Source organism: Pristiophorus japonicus, chromosome 21 (assembly GCF_044704955.1).
Source record: "Pristiophorus japonicus isolate sPriJap1 chromosome 21, sPriJap1.hap1, whole genome shotgun sequence".
In the NCBI taxonomy this organism is placed as follows: domain Eukaryota; kingdom Metazoa; phylum Chordata; class Chondrichthyes; family Pristiophoridae; genus Pristiophorus; species Pristiophorus japonicus.
Window position 1 is genome coordinate 53,012,877 of NC_091997.1, and position 21,404 is coordinate 53,034,280.

Sequence of the window (21,404 nt, forward strand, 5' to 3'; positions counted from 1 at the left end):
GGAGCCAGAAGATTCTTCATGAGGCTGTAGGTCGGTGCCTCGCAGACTGTGAGGAGGACCGCTTCCTTCTCCGTCCAGCTCGTTGGCTACAAAGTACTGGTCTAGTCGTTCAACATAGGCTTCCCAGTCCTCACTCTCCGAGAACTTCTCCAGGAACTTCTCCAGGATGACCAGTTTGCTGCATCATTGCGTTGGATTCGTATACTCGTCGTTGTGTTCCTAACACAGATGAGACTGTACACAGGGAGGTTAAAGTAACAGTGACCTCAGTCTTTATTAAGACACTCCAGAGTGAGGAACAGGCCTTAGGGGCTGGCTTATATACAGTGCTCCTAAGGGATGCTGGGATCCCTTGGAACTTCAGGGGATGAGCTCCCTGGTGGCGGAACATGGGAGTGCATGTTTTATAGATACACAACAGAACACCCACGGGAAGAAGAAACCGGGATTTCTGCACCACTGTTTCTCTCTCCACCTGAGTATTTCCAGCATTTTCTGTTTTTATTTTAGATTCCCAGTGTTGGAATATTTTATGAATATGCTTTAAACCAAAGAGAATAGTCCAAGTATTCCATCTCGCTTTGCTCCAAACATTTTAGGGAGAGGACAAAGTTCATTGGGGGCAGTGTTGTTTCTATGTGTGAGCAAAGACAGTTTATAAAGCTAACAGACAGAACGCTGAGGTTTCCGAATTATAACCTCCAAGGTCAAGAGGTGACCTTTTTGCCTAGAAAAGGGAGGTGGTTGCTAAGCGACCCAAGTACCTAAAGACCCGATAAGTTTGGAAACTGCCTGAGCAAGAAGACTTGGGGGCACTACGTATGACCTTATTGAATTAGTTCTCAGATAACAGTGTCTTGCGCATTGCTGAGAGATAATGCAGCCAATATAAAAGGATGAGAGAGTCACAAGTACATGGCATGGCTCAACAGAAGTGTTCAGCACAGAATCAGCAGAGGGATGATAAGACTAAAAGACAAGGGCAGAGCTGTGCAAGTGCAGCTTACAGCAGCCAAACAGTATAACGATAGAGGAGCCGAAATTGAGCCCCGCCCAAAACGGGCCTCACCTACCGTTTTTGAAAGTTTTTCTCTGCCGCAGTCCATGTGGCAGAGTTACCGGAGAAGTTCACGTCTTTGTTTTTATTTTGGGCTTGGGGTGGTGTTCCGGTCGAGTGCCCTCGCAGCGACTCCGCCGCCCCGATCAGTCATTATTTTTCTCACTTGTTGGCTCCCCCTGATGCCCTCCCCGCTCTTACCCCCTCCCTCTCCCTGAAGTTAATGGCTCCTGGTCGGGTGAATCCCCCACAGAAATTCCCGGCGATGGTGACCCGATCCCACCCGGTCCCAGATTTTAAATATAAACAGAACATGCTGGAAATCTCAGCGGGTCAGGCAGCGTCTGTGAAGAGAGAAACAGAGTAAATGTTTCGGTTCTGTGACCCTTCGGCAGAACTGGCGAATGTTCAGAAAGAATGGATTCTTAACCTGCACTGAAAGGGGGAGGGGAGGAAAGAACAGAAGGAAAGGTCATAAAACATTTTATTCCACTCACATCAACGTTACACATTTTCTTGGTAACAATTGTGCTTGTGTGTTCTTATGAAAAGTCCAGAAGACATGAATGCAGCTAGCCATACAGCAATATATCTCATTACTTCCCGGTTAACTATTCCACAGCCACATGCGTGTTAGGCAATCAAGACCACAAAGCAAAACCTAAAAACTAAAAGGTAGTTTACCCGATAAACATATGGGAAGGTCTTTACCTCAAACATACATTACCAAAGTTAAGCATTTAATTTTACTGCATGTTTGCTTGTACATTTGTTCTTACGTTGACAATAATTTCTTTTAAATACAAATAAAATATTCAGATGTCACCTTTGACCTGAAATGTTAACTCTGTTTCTCTCCACAGACGCTGCTTGACCTGCTGAGATTTCCAGCATTTTCTGTTTTTATTTCAGATTCCAGCATCCGCAGTATTTTGCTTTTTTAAAATCTCACTTGTTCGAGAAATGACAGAACAGAGGGAGGGAGGGCTTTTGAGCCTGTTTGAACAGCTGAATAAATGGACCTCCCGAACCTGCAAGTTAGGAACACACTGCACACACATTTGATTTTTGCTGCAACATTTATTTAATAACCTAGCAATATTAAACAGAACAAAGTGTACAAATAAGTATTTCAACCAACGCACATTCCCAGCTGAAAATCATTCACAGAAAAATAAACAAATGGATGTTGGGAGGCCGATGTCCCTCTTTGGCTCCTTCTCTCTCTGTAGCCTCTGTTGGCACCAGCACCTGCTTGGAATACTTGATATTTACTAAGGTAATCGACAAACTTGGTGTAACATCCCTCAGCCGAAAATACTACCACGGGGGGCCCAGCTTGTGCGGTTCAGTGAGCGGTCTTGCTCGCTGAGGGTCAGAAAGTCAACACTGAACCGTATTCCCTGCTCGCAAAGCTGTGGTTCTGGAGGGATTTGGTGGATCAGGATAATAGGCCGCTCCGCTCCGCTCTCCCTGGAGGGTAGACTAGAGTCCGCAACACCACCCCTTGACCCTGGGGGTTAGAGTCTGTATCACCTCCCCCTGACCCTGGGGGTACAGTCTGTATCACCGCCCCCTGACCCTGGGGGTACAGTCTGTATCACCGCACCCTGACCCTGGGGGTACAGTCTGTATCACCGCACCCTGACCCTGGGGGTACAGTCTGTATCACCTCCTCCTGATCCTCGGGGGTTGGAGTCTGTATCACCATCCCCTGATCCTGGGAGTTAGAGACTGTATCACCGCCCCCTGACCCTCGGGGGTTAGAGTCTGTATCACCTCCCCCTGACCCTGGGGGTTAGAGACTGTATCACCGCCCCCTGACCCTCGGGGGTTAGAGTCTGTATCACCGCCCCCTGACCCTGGGGGTTAGAGACTGTATCACCTCCCCCTGACCCTGGGGGGTACAGTCTGTATCATCGCCCCCTGACCCTGGGGGTTAGAGTCTGTATCATCACCCCCTGACCCTGGGGGGGTACAGTCTGTATCACCTCCCCCTGACCCTGGGGGGTTAGAGACTGTATCACCTCCCCCTGATCCTGGGGGTTAGAGACTGTATCACCTCCCTCTGACCGGGGGTTAGAGACTGTATCACCTCCCCCTGACCCTGGGGGGTACAGTCTGTATCACTTCCCCCTGACCCTGGAGGAAGCCCAATGGAATGTGGAGACTGGAAATTATGGAAAACAAAAACAGTTTTGAAGAGGCGATGATGATTCCTTGAAACGCTGGTTATAGGATTGCCAACCCTCAAGGTTTTCAGTGGAGTCTCCAGGATTTAAAGATTTATCTCCAGGACACTGCTATTAAAAAGAATTGGGTTTAAAAAAAATGTTGAACACATTTATAAAGATAGGAAAAAAAGCTGTTTTGTGACAATCAACATTCATGTCATCAGCTACTGCAGAGTCTAATCGCTTTCCAATCAGCGTGGGAGGGATGTGTCAGGTGATCAATGGCGGAGGTTTGAGAGTGGGGCGGTTGGAGTCAGGAGGGTCATGTGACAATAACCTCCAGGAATATGTCCCAGCACAGTTGGCAACTCAAGTAGGATTCTGGGAAAGTATTTTCAAAGTTGAAAGAAGGAAGCGTTCACTGAGCAATGTCCCTTTGCCAAAGGCGGTGCAGAGAAACGGATTTGGGACTTTGGGACTTGCAGTTGACTGATGCGACACCTTGAATCACAAGGGGGGGTCATTGTAACCCAAGGCACGCAGTGGGAACTGGGCCGGTGCAAGTGGGACGCCCATCTTACACCCGGGTTGATGGCACTTTCCCACTGGGGCTGGGGGGGGGGGGGGGGGGGGGGCGTTGGGCTAAATTTGTCCCCTCACTGAATAAAATCGTCATGTGAATACAAATAAAGCAATCATTTTAACATGGAAATTGAAATAAATAAGGTTGTGCTCACAGAAGAGGCTTGCTACTGGGCTGAGGGTACAAGTTTGATACCCTCTCACGATGTTCAGTTACTGTGACCACAGAAACAGACCTTCCCACTAATAATGCTGTTGGTTCCACCACTGTCGACCACCTGGATCTGAGCTGGTACAGTTCAGTGTTACGTCGCTGACAGGGGCTAAAGTGCAGGCTTCAACCAGCGGGAGCTGGTCAGTCACGCAGTAGGGGTTTGAGACGCTGGGATTGGGCTTTGAAAGCCTGCAGATTATCGGAGGAAGGGAAGACCACAGGAGGAGGGGAGTTCCACCATCTAGTGGTCCTGGGGTAGATAAGAGGAAAACTATTCCTACACCACCATAAGCCGCTGGGATAGAATTCCCTGGGGCTACTGTATCGGGAGGGCCCAGCATATATGGGGAAATCCGAGGGGGAGGAAAGTCAAGCCGGCTCCGCCAGGGATTGCGCGCTCCACTCCCATTCCAATTTCTCCCGAATCGCTGACGCCGACCATTCCAACAATCCCACAGAGCAGGACCAGGAAAATCTGATCCATTGTCATCACCTCTCAAAGTGCCTCACTGGTTGCAGTGTAGTGGACTCCTGGGGGTCACCATTGATCAGAAACTTAACTGGACCAGCCACATAAATACAGCGGCAACAAGAGCGGGTCAGAGGCTGGGTATTCTGTGGTGTGTGTCTCACCTCCTGACTCCCCAAAGCCTTTCCAGCATCTACAAGGCACAAGTCAGGAGTGTGATGGAATACTCCCCACGTGCCTGGATGAGTGCAGTTCCAACAACACTCAAGAAGCTCGACACCATCCAGGGCAAAGCAGCCCACTTGATTGACACCCCGTTCACCACCTTCAACATTCACTCCCTCCACCACCGGCGCACCGTGGCTGCAGTGTGTACCATCTACACGATGCACTGTAGCAACTCGCCAAGGCTTCTTCAACAGCTCCTCCCAAACCCGCGGCCTCTACCTCCTAGAAGGACAAGGGCAGCAGGTGCATGGGAACACCACCACCTCCACGTTCCCCTCCAAGTCACACACCATCCTGCCTTGGAGATATATCGGCCATTCCTTCACCTTCGCTGGGTCAAAATCCCTCCCTAACAGCATTGTGGGAGCACCTTCACCACACGGACTGCAGCGGTTCAAGAAGGCGCCTCACCACCAGCTACTGAAGGGCAATTAGGGACGGGCAATAAATGCCGGCCTTGCCGGCGACGCCCATATACCAGCAACAAATTTTTTTAAAACAGCCTTTTTTCACACAGCAAGATCTCATCAACAGCAGTGAGGTTTTTCAGTCTGCTTTCAGTGGTGTAGGCTGAGGGAGGACACAAATGGTGCCGTGGGATCTTTAAATATCCACCTTAACGTCTTATCCATAAGTCTGCTCTGAAATTGCGGCACTCCCACTCAGTATCGCAGGTCGCTGTCGGCCTACATTATGCGCTCACATCCAGAGATGGGCCAGTTTGCCACAGGGATCCTCAACAGGCGTTAAGTCCCTTAGATATGTTAATTAGGAACCTAACAGCAGCCGTCCGGAATGCCACCAAAATGGACCCGATGAATTTAGCAGTGGGCCAAACACCTGCGTAGATTGGAGACAAGCCGTCCCACTGCTAAATTGGTAAGCATTGGGCCCGTTTTACGGCCGAGAAATGGGCACAATGGTTACCGATTTCTACCCATTGGAGAATGGAGGGAAGGCAAAGGGCACATTGGGAGTGGCATTGGTTCGACAGTTAGTGGCACCTCCTTGGGAGGACAGGGACCATCAGGCACTGCAGTGACAGCCTCTCCTTTGAACCGTACAGGTGAAACAGTGAATCAGCTCAAAGCGTGCAGTGCAGTGAGCAAGGGGGCAGTCTGTCCCTGTCTGACTGACCAGTGTCAGGGACCAGGGGGTGGGGGCCCTCCTCTTTAACTTCCCTCAACAGGAAGCTGCCCTCTTCTTTAAGGCCCGTTACCTCCTGTAAGAGGCTGTAACGGAGCGGTGAAGCCTTTCGCCTGGGGGCAGGCTGCAGGGCTTCGCACGGCGGGAAGCGGCCAGTGTCTGGGCGGTGCGGCCGCCCTTAAAGGGGAGGACACACCACCGCAGCCACCATTTTGTTTCAATTGTGGGCCGACTCCTGAGTCAGCCGGACAATGGTGGTCGCTGGTTTGGCTGGGCCGCCCACAGGCCGCTGGCCTGGCCGAAACCCTCCCTGGTGCGGGGCCGCTGGCCTGGCCGAAACCCTCCCTGGTGCGGGGCCACTGGCCTGGCCTGGCCGAAACACTCCCTGGTGTGGGGCCGCTGGCCTGGCCGAAACCCTCCCTGGTGCGGGGCCACTGGTCTGGCCTGGCCGAAACCCTCCCTGGTGCGGGGCCACTGGTCTGGCCGAAACCCTCCCTGGTGTGGGGGCCACTGGCCTGGCCGAAACCCTCCCTGGTGCGGGGCCACTGGTCTGGCCTGGCCGAAACCCTTCCTGGTGCGGGGCCACTGGTCTGGCCGAAACCCTCCCTGGTGTGGGGGCCACTGGCCTAGCCTGGCCAAAACACTCCCTGGTGCTGAGCCGCTGGCCTGGCCGAAACCCTCTCTGGTGGCCATGGGCTGGATGTAGACCTCGCAGTGTCAGTGCGGTGGTGATGGAACCCACCTCTACACCGTCTCAAACAGTGCCCCAAAGCGCTGGGAGGCCGTGGTGTCAGAGTTAAAGAGATGAATTTTCCGGCTCTTCCATCTGAACGGAAAATTTGGGAATTATTGAAATTGCCCTCCCCAATTTGCCGCTGAGGGCAATGTCTGCCCCCAGGTGTCTGAGTATACCCCACAGACTCAGTTTGTTTCACTCAGCCAGCTGTTGACCTGGGTTTGGTGGTGTAACACTGAACCATACAGACCAGGAGGGTTCAATTCCTGATCCATGGCTTAGTTTGCTAATCCAGGCTGCAGTGGGTGTACGGGGCTGTGTGACTGACCTCAATGGCCCACAGGTTAGTGAGGGAAAAATCAGCCAGGGTTCCTGCTCCTCATCGCTGCCGAACAACCCTGCTGGAAGTGCCTGAACATTGAACCAGGACAAGTTCTAGCTTAGCAATTGAAAGTGGAAAGACGTGCTTTTATATATAGCGCCTTTCAGAATCTCAGGACGTCCCAAAGCGCTTTACAGCCAATACAGTACATCTGGTGCAGACAGGAAGTGGTCAATTCAAGGAAATTAATCAATCCAAGTCCATGGGGATAAGCTTTAAGTTGTCTTTGTGCATGTGAAGGTGAGGGATGTTGGTGCTGGGAAATCTAGTACCAACATCACATAGCTCACGTACAGCAAAGTAAACCTCCCGCTACTTTGGCCGAACCCCAAGAACCCCCTGACCGAGAGAGAGAGGGTCCCATGCCTATTGGGAACTGGACTGAGACTGCTGAAGCTCATTCCACACCGAGCCCGGCAGACAGAGTGGATGGTCATCCTGTCAGCCTGGACTGGATTGGGTCTCAGAGGTGAGGGGGCGAGAGGCCCACAGTGCCATTCCCCACCCCCCTGCCCTACAAGGGTAAATTTTCAATCGTTACCCTTTAATTTATTCAGCTTTCTTTTCCTTCCATGTTGCTGGGCCACTAATGCACGGCAGACACAATCTATAGGCGGGAGACGAGACAACTTGGCATTAGAGAAGAAAATCAGCATCGGCCTCATTAACCAAAAAGCAACATCAATGGCCCCCGTGCTTTTCACGTGCACTCACTCACATGGCATCACATCAGTGTTCACTTGACGCTCCTGATTTGAATTTTGACCTTTATGACCCCTCTGGTGACCCGGGGCTGTCGCCCTCGGTCAAGGTTTTGAAATGCATGGAGAGGGCCTCCTCCTCAGGGCTTGCGACCCGCTTCCACTCGCTGCGCGTCACGATGTAACCGACTGTTAATCCAAACCCCACCAGCACTACGCCCAGTGCATTCGCCAGGATTCCCTCGGGCACGAACTTCGGGTAGGTGTCTCTGCAAGGGAAAGGGTAACACCAATCACAAACCGTGGCATGCTCAGCCTCAGCGTCCGGTTGCGTTGCCAACACCGGTTGGACGGATTCCGCGAGGTTTGATCACATGACCTCCTGCCTCCAACCGCCCAGCCCTCACACTCCCATCATTGGTCGCCCGACATGCCCATCCCTACGAGGCTCCACCTACAAATGGCCAATTGGAAGGCAAACATGATCTCAATCACCCAATTGGGTGATGATCGATTGTGGGTCAAACAGCCTTTTTATCCCATCTCCACCATTTTTATAGCTAAAGTTTTCAAAGAAAGTGAAAAAAAATCCCAGTGACCCCTCCCCCAACTGTGGGAATGGTTGACCTGCATCTCTCAGTTAAAGACCCGAGAGATACAGGCCTGATCCTAGAGTGGGCAACCCTGGACTCCCCAGGACAACGTAAAGGGGGCAGAGTCCCAGAGTCACACATCTCCGCCCCTCTCCCACAGACCTTTGTCCCTGTGGGGATCCCACGGAAACCTCGCAATGAAACAGAAGGAGATTGCTTGAATGAATATCGGCCGCGATTGAGGATTGCCGATGCCGGAGTCCCAAAACAGAAACCTGAACAAGATCAAATACCCCAAACCAGTAACATTCAAATAACAGAACATGCAGACTGATCTCATCTGACCGACATAGTGTAAACAGAACCTGGACTGTATCAGTAAAACAGACACCGGGAAGAGACAACCCAATCTTTCGGTGAACTAAACCTGAACGTGTGTTATTGTGGAGATCCTTGAGCATCATTGGGCGGGAGAAGGACACATGACATTGCTCCTCTGACTGTCCCTTTTAAGCATGATAAGGTCACATGGGTTCTCCAGAATATATCAGATTAGACTCTTCCTATTTTGTGCTAAACCAAGACTTTGTTTTTATAAAAGAACCATTTTTAACCATAAAGCAAAATATTAGAACTGTTTGTTTTTATGAAGTATCATCTGTGGCTCAGTGGGCAGCACTCTCACCTCTGAGCCAGAAGGTTGTGGGTTCAAGTCCCACTCCAGGGGCTTGAGCTTAAAAAAAATCTAGGCTGACATTCCAGTGCAGGATTGAGGGAGCGCTGCATTGTTGGAGGGGCAGGACTGAGGGAACATATGCAGATACAGCAAGTAATCTGTTTTTGTTATGTTGACACTGCCATATCAAGTACAAGCAGTAAATGGGGGATAGGGGCGGGGCACCAGTAAATGGGGGATAGAGAGGGGCTCCAGTAAATGGGGGGGATAGGGGAGGGGCACCAGTAAATGGGGGATAGAGAGGGGCTCCAGTAAATGGGGGGGATAGGGGAGGGGCACCAGTAAATGGGGGGGATAGGGGAGGGGCACCAGTAAATGGGGGATAGGGGAGGGGCACCAGTAAATGGGGGGATAGGGGAGGGGCACCAGTAAATGGGGGATAGGGGAGGGGCACCAGTAAATGGGGGATAGAGAGGGGCACCAGTAAATGGGGGGATAGGGGAGGGGCACCAGTAAATGGGGGATAGGGGAGGGGCACCAGTAAATGGGGGATAGAGAGGGGCACCAGTAAATGGGGGATAGAGAGGGGCACCAGTAAATGGGAGGGGATAGGGGAGGGGCACCAGTAAATGGGAGGGGATAGGGGAACCAGCCCACACTGCGATATGTGTGCACACGAGATCCGTGCAGCAGAACTGGTCTCCAGTCGTCCTGGTTCAACCCTTGCCACTGGATAAAGACCTAGCTCTGACAATCCCTAGCTCTGACAAGGTGGCTGATGTGCAACGGTCACCACACATTAAAAGGATCCACGCACAGGCATCTTCCACCCCCTCAATTGGAGTTCAGGACTGGAACATCGGGTCCTTCATTGAAACATGTGAACTCATGTGGAAGCAAGTCATCCTCGTTCGAGGGACCGCCTATGATGATGATCTGAGGGAATGCCACACTGTCGGAGGGGCAGTACTGAGGGAACTCTGCACTGTTGGAGGGGCAGTACTGAGGAGCGCTGCACTTTTGGAGCGGCAGTGCTGAGGGAGTGCTGCACTGTCAGAGGAGCAGTGCTGAGGGAGCGCTGCACTGTCGGAGGGGCAGTACTGAGGGAGTGCTGCACTGTCGGAGGGGCAGTACTGAGGGAGTGCCTCACTGTCGGAGGGGCAGTACTGAGGGAGTGCTGCACTGTCAGAGCAGCAGTGCTGAGGGAGCGCTGCACTGTCAGAGCAGCAGTGCTGAGGGAGCGCTGCATTGTCAGAGCAGCAGTACTGAGGGAGTGCCACACTGTCGGAGAGGCAGTACTGAGGGAGTGCTGCACTGGCGGAGGGGCAGTACTGAGGGAGTGCTGCACTGGCGGAGGGGCAGTACTGAGGGAGTGCTGCAGTGTCTTTCGGAGAGATTAAGCCGAGGCCCAGTCTGCTCTCAGGTGAATGCAAAAGATCCCAGGGCATTATTTCGAAGAAGAGCAAGGGAGTTATCCCTAGTGTCCTGGCCAATATTTATTTATTCCTCAATCAACATAACTAAAACAGATTATCTGCTCATTATCACATTGCTGTTTGTGGGAGCTTGCTGTGCGCAAGTTGGCTGCCGCGTTTCCCACATTACAACAGAGAATACACTCCAAAAGTACTTCATTGACTGTAAAGCGCTTCGAGAGGTCCGGTGGTCATGAAAGGCGCTATATAAATCCAAATCTTTCTTTTAAAATATAATTCTCCAGTTTGTACCCTACCCACTTAAAGGTCTGGCTCCTCCTGCAGAGCGGGACTACAGGGCATAGGCTGCCTCCACTACCCTGCATCAGTGGCTGTGCTTCACGTGGGACCCTGCACGGGGTGTGGGGGCAGAGGGGTGGCATCATGGCCGACCCCAATCCTGTCTTCACCCGACAACAACCTGCACACACTCTCCAGCACGGGGTCGCTAGGCAGCCGTCAGGAAATTCTGGGCAATTCCACCCCGCCTAGGCCCTGGGGAACTGAGGCTAACTGTAGCACCAGGTTGAACACAGCCATCGCGGCACCGACTGGGGATCGATCATGCGACCTTCTGCCGCATTTGGACACAGTGCCCATAATGTGAGCACCGAGCGTTGCTGGAGCAGCTTACCAATCTCCTACAATCCTACCAGTGCCCCCACCGATCCTTACTTGATGGAGAAGAGCAGCTTCTCCGTGATCCCAAGCAGGCAGGTCCCGATAGCCAGAATAAATAGTCCGAGTCCGAGGTACTCGTGGAGTGGTCGGTAGAGGGCTCGGAGAGAATAGGCCGTGCCGGGAAACAGGAAGAACGTCAGCCCCATAACCCACTGTAAAAGGAGGGCCAACAGAAGACATTTTAACCTTTAACCCAATACTAACACAGCATAACAAGCACGGTACAAATCACGCCTCAGTGCCAATCAATGAGGGAGCAGACCTGGTTTCAATCAAATCTTCAGGTAGGTGAGGGATCTCAGTCCCCTTCTACCTCAGTCCTCTCATCTCATTTTCCCGTTAGATGTCAACTTGAAATACCCCAACAGATGCTGTACACCTCCACCTACCGTCCCTCTAAGTGCATGTATTATATTTTCATGAATATTCAGAATCTCTGGCCTTATTTGTATACCTCTACTTTCAGAAACTCCCTCCCTAAATTACCCCCTTTCTCTTTAAAAGCCTCTGAAAATCTGTCTGTTAAACCCAGACATTGGTCCCCTCTCCTGACCCTCCTTCAATGATCTGTGGGTGCCCCTCGTTTCCTCACGGTATAAATTCAAGTTAGCTGATTAGTTGCTGTTTGCTCATTCATGCTCGCAAGGCCAATGTGGTTGCTATGGTGATGAGAATGAACACACTTTCCCCAATTACTACGGTTGCTTAGTTTTTAGCTGGTTACGAGCGCAACTGTTTTGTAAGTTCTGTTCACCGTTGGCTCAGCAGCATGTGGGACCTGCCCTGAAACCAGACATCGGGTCCCTGAGGAAGTGTCTTGGGAGCTGAATTATCAACTGACTGACTTCTGTTTCTCCACAGATGCTGCCGGACATGCTGACTGTTTCCAGCCTTTTCTGTTTCCAGATTTCCAGCTATTTTGCCTGTTGTTTATTAGGAGATCCCAGTAGCAGCCAAGAAGCAGGCCATTCAGCCCCTCAAGCCTGTTCTGCCATTCGTTTAGATCATGGCTGATTTGTCTCTTAACTCTATTTACCCGCCTTGGTTCCGTATTCTTTAATACCCTTACCTAACAAACTCCATTTACCCGCTTTGGTTCCCTTACCTAACAAAAGTCTAACAGTCTCAGATTTTTTCAATTGAGCCCCAGCCTCAACAGCTTTTTGGGGTGTGAAAGTTCCAGGCTTCAAGGTGAGTGTACCCGACCTTGGAGCAGCCTGTGCAGAGTGCCCCGGAGGGCAGGGAGTGACACAGTACAGGGCACTAACCTGTATACAGAAGAGAATGATGGTTATGAGGCCACACCAGCTGTGCAGGCTGTACATATTGGGTATATTCTTCGCTGAATGAAAATCAAACACAGCGGCCAAACCTAGGAGTGGAAAAAAAACATAATCAGAGTCCACATACTCCAATCAATCAGAGCCACCGATTCCCAGTCACCAATCAGAGCCACTGACCCTAGTCACCAATCAGAGCCATCGATTCCCGGTCACCAATCAGAGCCACCGATTTCCGGTTACCAATCCGAGCCACCAATTCCCAGTCACCAATCAGAGCCACTGACCCTAGTCACCAATCAGAGCCATCGATTCCCGGTCACCAATCAGAGACATCGATTCCCGGTCACCAATCAGAGACATCGATTCCCGGTCACCAATCAGAGCCATTGATTCCCGGTCACCACTCAGAGACATCGATTCCCGGTCACCAATCAGAGACATTGATTCCCGGTCACCAATCAGAGACATCGATTCCCGGTCACCAATCAGAGCCATTGATTCCCGGTCACCACTCAGAGACATCGATTCCCGGTCACCAATCAGAGCCATTGATTCCCGGTCACCACTCAGAGCCATCGATTCCCGGTCACCAATCAGAGACATCGATTCCCGGTCACCAATCAGAGACATTGATTCCCGGTCACCAATCAGAGACATCGATTCCCGGTCACCAATCAGAGCCACTGATTCTCGGTCACCAATTACACATGGGGCCCAATTGCCACCTCACACTCTCTGCTTTTGCCATCATCATCATCATTATCATAGGCGGTCCCTCGTATTGAGGATGACTTGCTTCCACCCCAAAAAGGGACGAATTCACAGGTGTTTCAATGAAGGACCTGATATTCCAGATCCCAAACTACATCCTGAAGGGTGGAAGATGCCTGTGCCTGGATTTTTTTAACGTGTGGTGACCATTGCACACCAGCCACCATAGGGGTTTACAGAGCTAGGTCTTGGTCCAGTGGCAACGATTAATGAAGACGACCGGAGACCAGCTCTGCTGCACGGACCTAGTACGTACACATATCGCAGTGTAGGCTGGCTCGTGCTGCCCCTGGGCCCTTGCCTCTTCTGGCCCCGAACTCACGCCTCCCCTGGGCCACATCGCTCCACAGACTCTCGCCGCTCCTTCACCCCAACCTCGTCGCTCCTGCTCACGCTCCAATCAGCAAACTGGACCCTGATGACATCCAATCCAGTAGTTTACAGTGGTGTCTGCAGCACCAGACTCTGAAATGTCTGGAGCGAGAATAGAAATTGAAACTGAAGCGATTACGGGAAATAGAAACCAATTGCCTTTTCTGCAGCTTGTAACTGAACAAAGTTATTCTTAAAAAATAACTTTGCCACCGCGTACTGACTGGTCATCGCATGCCCATTCCAGTCACAATAAAATGTTTGTCTCGGTCCCCAATCACTACAACTTACATTTTCATTGAGGCCTTTCCAGCATTCAGATTACAGGGATCTCAGTCCCAAATCAGAAGCAAAACAGCTTCATTTACCACCCAGCGAAGGGACACTCATTCACACACACATTCGCTCTTCATCATTCTCTCTCCCTCTCGCACACTCTTTCTCTCTCTCTCTTGTGCCCTCTCTCTTTCCCTCACAATCACTCTCTCTCTCTCTCTTTACCATACGCTCATTCTCTCCCTCCCTCACGTTCTCCCTCCTTTACGCAGTCTCTCTCCCTCATGCTCCCTCTCTCCCTTGCAAGCTCTCTCTCCCTCATACTCTCTCCCTTGCGCTCACTCTCTCTTATTTCTTGTATCTGTCCCAATTTTTATTTCCATTGACTTCCCAATGATCTACCCCATGCATGTGCACTCACTCACACACACACACACACACACACACACACACACAGAAATGTGCACACACACACGCATTCACTTGCAGGTTGACAGTCCCATTCTCACTGCACACTGAGTGTCGCTGCCCTGTGCCACCCCAGACTTACCAACAATGGCTGCCACCAGTGCGATCAGGTGGATGACTGCATGGAGTATCTTCACTGTGGTTTTACTCTCGTTTTGGAACACTCTGTACACCAGGATTGCTGCAAGAGAGAGACACTGGGTTGTCAGTAACCTTCAGGAGGGGTCAGCTGTGGTGATGTTTCCATGGTTTTATTTGAGGAGGGTGATCTGGTTAATAACCAAGATGTTAAGACGTTAACAAAGGACACTGTGCCTGACCTCAGTGCTCAGTTTTTCATTTAAAATGTTGTTACTTTTAGTGGCCCTGGATGGATTTGAGAATATACTTTAGCATACAGGCTGACCTAGTAAACCAGCTACCCTGTCTGTAGCCTCTGTCACATCGCCCGCTGAACACGGTGGAGTACGGGCTTGGTCAGAACAGAAGCTGCAGTGAATTCCATTGTCCCTCCTCTTTATAATGAAGGCCTGGGGAGATTTCCCCTCACTTCATGTGTGGAAACTGCTGGCTCTGTACTTATAAATTGTCATTACATCTGATTTGTTCAATTGCTTTAAAATTGCTTCCATGATTGTCACAAAGACAATCTTCCACTCCCAATCCCACCCCACCCACTCCCAATCCCACCCCACCCACTCCCAATCCCACCCCACCCACTCCCAATCACCCCCTCCCAATCCCACCCCACCCACTCCCAATTCCACCCCATCCAATCACACCCAAACCCTCCCAATCCCACCCGACCTAATCCCAAACCCCCTCCCAATCCATCCCCACTGCTCCCAATCCCCACCCCACAATACCATTCTGCCCTAGCCACCCTCTGTCCCACCCACAGGGAGAAGGCCTGAAGAAATGGAGCAGCTCTGAAAATCTCTGGGCTTTCTGGCACAGCCTGGTTGCAAGTCGGGCAGGAGTGTGGTGCAAGGCCTGTAAATTGGGCTGGGTCCCAGTTCCCCAAGTCCCGGCCCCTTCCTAGAGCTTCTGGTGGAGGGAGAGGGGGTGGCTGTTTAGGGCGGATCCTCCAAAGCATAGTGCCCCACATCTGAGAGGACTCCCACAGATGGGTTGGAGGGAGACGGGACTCAGCCGGGTGGCCAGTGCGCCAGATAGGTGAAAGGTGGCACTGACAGATATTATGCCCACTGAGAATTCCTGGCCTGGACCCTCGAAGAACATACCAAGCTGTATAAAGCTTCCTCATAGAGGGACCAATTTGACTGACAATGTGTCAGTGCTTCCCAGGAACTAGCCAGCATCTGGTCTCCGCGCAATACGTTTTTCTATCCAATCGCCCCCCGCCCCACACTTGGGCACCCAGGTTGCCTCTATAGTTTACAAGGATAGGAATGGGAGGAGGCCATTCAGCTCTTTGAGCGTGATCCACCATTTTATTAGGTCATGACTGATCTGTACCTTATCTCCATTTCCCCGCCTTTGATCCATATCCCTTGATTCCCTTACCCAACACAAATCTAGCAATTTCAGTCTAGAACATTTTAATTGAGCCCCAGCATCCACAGCCTTTTGTGGGAGCGAGTCCCAGATTTCCACTGCCCTTTGTGTGGAAATCTGCTTCCTGATCTCACTCCTGAATGACCTAGCTGTAATTTTGAAATTGTGGCCTCTTGTTCTAGACTCCTCCACCAGGAAATAGTTTCTGTCGATCTACTCCATCAAATCCATTATAAATACCTCGATTATATCACCTCTCAACCATCTAAGCTCAAGGGCATACAAGCTAGGTTTATGCCCTTTAAACCCCGGGATCATTCTGGTGAATCTGCGCTGCTCCCCCTCCAGGGCCAATATTCCCTTCCTGAGGGGCGGTGCCCAGGACTGAACGCTAGCGTCTGGCCAAGGCTATGTACAACTGAAGCTTCACTTCCAGAATTTAGAATTCCAGCTCCTTTGAGATAAAGTCCAACATTCCATTAGCCTTTTTGATTACTTTTTGGGCCAGTACACGAGCTTTTAGCGATAGTGCTCAACCACAATGTAGAAGAGGAAACTTCCTCCTGACCCCGGCTACATTGGCATAGATCAGGGGGCAGGGGTCAGTGTCAGAGGCGGCTGGTGGACAGATCCCGGCACTTTCACTGGGATCAAGGCCCAGACCACACTCTGTTAATCTGCATTCCTTGAGTAGTGTTGTGAGGCAGGATGGTGTAGGTGAAAGGGAGGGGAGGTTGGATTTGCAGAGTGCCATGTTTTGTAGGCCAAGGTTTCACTTACCGAGGCAGGCTCAGTGTGGCTGAGTTGGGTGGTGGGCTGGGACCCCGCTCCTGGCTCCATGCTGGCTTCCCCCAAGACTTTCCCCTGATGGAGCTAGTTAAGGCAGCCCTGCGAGATTACCGGCCAATTATAAGGAAGCGGGTCTGATAACGTTATTTGATGACGTGTCATCAGCTGGTTCCCTTAAAGGGACCATGGTCACATTCATTTTGACAGTTGTGCTGTCAGTGTTCTGCGGCATTGAGTGCTGCAAACACTGACAAACCCTGCACAGAGGTGCACAACTATATCAGGCTCTCCCATAACCCTCTCCAGATGCTTATGGAGAGAGTCACAGCACGCAGGGAGGTCCTCTTCCTTTTCAATGGGCGGAAGAACACCTACGCAGCCTGGTTGCACATTGCAGAGGAGGGCACAAGCAGGGATGTCTGCAGGAGGAGCTGGCTGCACTGGTACAAACCTTTCAATGATCTCAGTAGATCACGAAACGTTACTGCAAAGCCACACTCAACCTCATCCTGCTGTGCCACTCATCACATCCCCATCACTCTGCCTTCCCTACTCTACCCCTATACATCCTTACTCACACCAAGTTACCTTGCACCTCCACTCATCCCCTCTCTCTGTCTACATTATCACATCCCCATCCGACTAGCCACCCCTCACACTCACTCTCATCCTTGTCCAATCATACCAACTAACACAGACTGGTAGCCGCTTGGGTCTTTTGGCCAATGTTCATGTAAAGTTTATGTTGATGTGCTGTCAAACATTGAAATCTTTACTTTCAACACTTTGCCTTCTTGGACAGATTTGTGTGCACCTTTGGAAGTGACTTAGTGAGTTTCAGTGAATGGTGAGACATAAGAGTACCCCCCGCAATGCTGATGAGTGTGAAAGGAATGGCTTGGGCATTTCAGAGATGCTTTATAGAGCTAGTGTGGGGAGGTGCCCATATCTTGTGCATCATGTGACAGCCAGGGTGTGCAGTGTCAAGTGAAGTAAATGTGGCCATGGTGAGGCTATCTCTGGCCTCCCAGACAGCAATGTGGCCGGGTGCTGATGTCCTGTGTCCTGTGCAGCATCAGGTGATTGTGGAGAAGGTTGGTGTTGTTGTTGGTGATGCTGGTATGCCTGGTGATGTTGGTGTTGGGGCTGACTGTGGTGGAATTCGGAGGTCCAAGGTGAGATTTTTTTTCCCAAGGGCACCAATTCTGCTGGAATAGATGGCAGCTAGAGTTGAGATGACAGAAGTGATCTGTTAATGGTGAGAGAGGTTGCTCCAAGGATGTGACACTGGATAGAGAGTTTAGTCCAAACACTTCCAACCTTCCTAAAGCTGAAAAGTGTATTTCAAATCCTGAAGCTCCAGTTTCTAACATTGGAAAGTGAATAGCTGTGAAATGGTAACTTTTATACCACATTTGCAGCTGTCACCTATTTAGAGCAATTGAAAACCCGACCTACTCATCTGACATGATCCCCAAGTGCTCTGGGACCCAAAGTGCTCAAAAAGCTGGAGAAATGGTTAGTAGCTGGTAAAATGCTGTACAAGTACCTTTAAACACTCTCTTAACTATGTCACTTGGCTCACCTGCCATTTAGTGCGGGGTCTGTAAAGCGGAGGCAGACCCGGCACTTGGGAAACTGAAACCGAGGCGGGTTCACAGCAGGTTACCGCCCCGCTGTCAATCTTTTAGATAATGACAGAGGACCCGCTTCCGAACCCGCCCTCGGAGCGCCGGCAAAATCCCGGCGGTAGTCAGAGTGAGGCACCATCACCTTCACCATCGATTTGGGTTTTACTGTGGAGAGAGTGCGGTCAGCTCACAAAGGGTCAATAGGCAAATGTGGCTGGGTTCCAAAGAATGGATTCGTAAGTCAAGCAGAGCCACTCCTGGTCAACCATCAAGTGAGTGGACTGGTCTGGGGTGATTTGATTTGCATTTGTCCTGAGGGTGTAACTGAGAAAACACAATTACACTGATTGTACATCAAAATATCTTCCTTTTTCCATAGTCCAAGAGATCAAAATTGAATTCACCAAGCCCAAGGCCACAAGCTAATCTGATTTCCCATTCCGACTGTCTGTATACGATTCACAGTCAGCACACTGATCCATCTAAGAGCAAATTTGCCATTCACTTTGTAGCTGTAAATCTCATTAAAAGCACTAGCCTCCAGGCAGAGTATCAGCTCTGGGCTGGGTTAATGATTCCTTCACAAAAACAACCAGGCCCTATTCCTGGGGACACAGAGTGGAGACAGGATGTGAGTCTCTTCCAATTGTAGTAATGAAAGTGAACGAGGCTGTTATCTCAGCAGGTGGTTGGTGTCTGTCCGTGAGTGAGCAGCTCTCTGGTGCAACACGTACCGACCGAGGTTACTTATGGACATTCTTGCCAGTTTCATTGGCTGAATGTAACAGTTGCTGCACTGCGTGTAACTCTCAACTCTCCTGTTTTACAACAACAGCTTGCAACATCCCCACCGATCCCTGGCCCAAAACTGCTCAAAGTGGAGGAGAAGCATCTGGGAAGGCGCCGAACACCTCGAGTCCCTTGGCTGGGAGCACGCGGAAGCCAAGTACAAACAGCAGAAGGAGCGTACGACAACGCAAGCACCCCACCCACCCGTCTCTCCAACCACCGTCTGTCCCACCGGTGACAGAGACTGTAGGTCCCGCATTGGTCTCAACAGTCACCTTAGAGCACATTTGAGTGTGGAAGCAAGGAATCCTCAACTCTGGGGGGCTGCCCAAGAAGAAGCAGCAGCATTGATATAGGGCCTTTAACGTATTAAAACATCCCAAATGAGTCGCACTCCCAGCCTGAACCAGAAACTCACTAATCAGAAGTGTAATCAGACAAAACTTGACACTGAGCCACATAAGGAGAAATTAGGACAGGTGACCAAAAGCTTGGTAAAAGAGGAAGGCTTTAAGGAGCATCTTAAAGAAAGACAGAGAGGTAGAGAGGTTTAGAAAACAAATTCGAGAGCTTAGGGCTTAGACGGGATCAGGATCTCCCAACATTAGAGAGCTGGAAAAAGCAGGCATGGTGTGCAAGCCTCAAAGTCCACAATCCCACCGAGTGCTGATCATGTTCCACCCTTTCAGCACGTTGCTCATCGAGGCTTGTACTTTGGGTTCTACCTTAAGATCCTCTTTCCCCCCCTCCCCTCCCTCCCCATTTAGATTTTTTGATTTCTACAATACTGGGCGGGTGATGTCAGGGTGAGTGTTGCTTCCACTCCACTAACAGTTTCACACAGCATACAGCCCCGTTGGTTTTCAGTATGGGCAAGACTCTGAAAATGGGTCCCTCTAAATACTGCCACACATCCCTCCTGAAAATAATGCCTGCCCATCCCCTTACTTTGCAAATACTGTCACACCCTCATGGCCTCCTCAATCGCTGGAGTCACTGTTGCTCTATTTTTACTCCAAAGGAAAATCTGTCTGTTTAAAACAAACTCCTCTATGCACCTTCCGTCTCCTGAGCTTGAGGCTGTGCGTTTTGGTTCTGGAGTCTGGTTCGAGGCAACTTGAACCTATTATCCAGATTGAATTGATGTACTCCCTTCACAATCTTTGAGACCTCACTAATGGGGCAGATTTTGCTCCTTTCTGTTTGGATATTGACTACAGACTCATCATCATCATAGGCAGTCACTTGTAATCGAGAAAGACTTGCTTCCACTCTTAAAATGAGTCCTTAGATGGCTGAACAGTCCAAAACGAGAACCACAGTCCCTGTCACAGGTGGGACAGATAGTTGTTGAAGGAAAGGGAGGGTGGGACAGGTTTGCCACACGCTCTTTCCGCTGCCTGCGCTTGATTTCTGCATGCTCTCGGCGACGAGACTCAAGGTGCTCAATGCCCTCCGGATGCACTTTCTCCACTTAAGATGGTCTTTGGCCAGGGTCTCCCAGGTGTCAGTGGGGATGTTATACTTTTTCAGGGAGGCTTTGAGGGTGTCCCTGTAATGTTTCCTCTGCCCACCTTTGGCTCGTTTGTCGTGAAGGAGTTCCGAGTAGAGCACTTGCTTTGGGAGTCTCGTGTCTGGCATGACTACAGACTAACCCGGCTGTGGGTGGACAGAAGTCTGACCACCTGGGATCTCCTCAGGAGTACCTCACCGCCCAGAGTAAGGCGACCCCAGTTTGAAAATCTGTGTGTCAGGGGAATTGCTTTAATGTTGGCCATGATCAGTGAAACTAGGAGCAGCAGGAAAAAAGGTTAAAAGCACCAGAGGAAGGTAACTCTTAATGAAATTCCATTTCTAAAAAAGCTCAATTTTTGATTGTATTCAGGTCCTGGCAGACGGTGTTTCATTGGGATCAGGAACAGGTAGAATTCACCGATGACAGTCGCCACCACCCAGAATGAAAACAGAAGGAGCTTGATACGTCAGTGGCCAACACCATTCCAAACCAATCATCAAACCCACTGCCAACCCGCCTGTGTTCCACACACAACCCATGCAAATCTTGCACGCCCAAATCCCACATTCCTAAAACAGCTATATCCCACACTCTTTGCTTCCCATAGCCGTGGCTCAGTGGGTAGCACTCTTGCCTCTGACCCGGAAGGTTGTGGGTCTAAGTCCCACTCCAAGGACTCGAGCACAAAAAAATCTAGGCTGACACTCCAGTACAGTGCTGAGGAAGTGCTGCACTGTCGGAGGGGCTGCCTGACGTAAAAGATTCCATGGCACTATTTCGAAGAAGAGCAGGTGAGTTATCTCCGGTGTCCCGGCCAATATTTATCCCTTAATCAACATAACAAAAAAAACAGATTATCTGGTCATTATCACATTGC

The 21,404-nt window shown here is 50.6% G+C and overlaps 1 protein-coding gene across 5 annotated transcripts in view; it reads right to left on the reverse strand.

Annotated features, from left to right (window-relative positions):
* Positions 1-2,117: 2,117 nt before the first annotated feature.
* The window catches only part of cyb561 (cytochrome b561), a 102,038-nt gene continuing 82,751 nt past the window's right edge, over positions 2,118-21,404 (reverse strand). For 3 of the 5 annotated variants that reach the window (XM_070864763.1, XM_070864765.1, XM_070864764.1), the window contains 4 exons: positions 14,367-14,465; positions 12,383-12,486; positions 11,109-11,266; positions 2,118-7,958 (listed from right to left, as the gene is read on the reverse strand). In XM_070864763.1, coding sequence (XP_070720864.1) covers positions 7,757-7,958; positions 11,109-11,266; positions 12,383-12,486; positions 14,367-14,465 — 563 coding nt within the window. In that variant the 3' untranslated portion in view covers positions 2,118-7,756. The remainder of the gene's footprint in view (positions 7,959-11,108; positions 11,267-12,382; positions 12,487-14,366; positions 14,466-21,404) is intronic. The other 2 variants (XR_011588252.1, XR_011588251.1) reach the window with 2 other exon arrangements.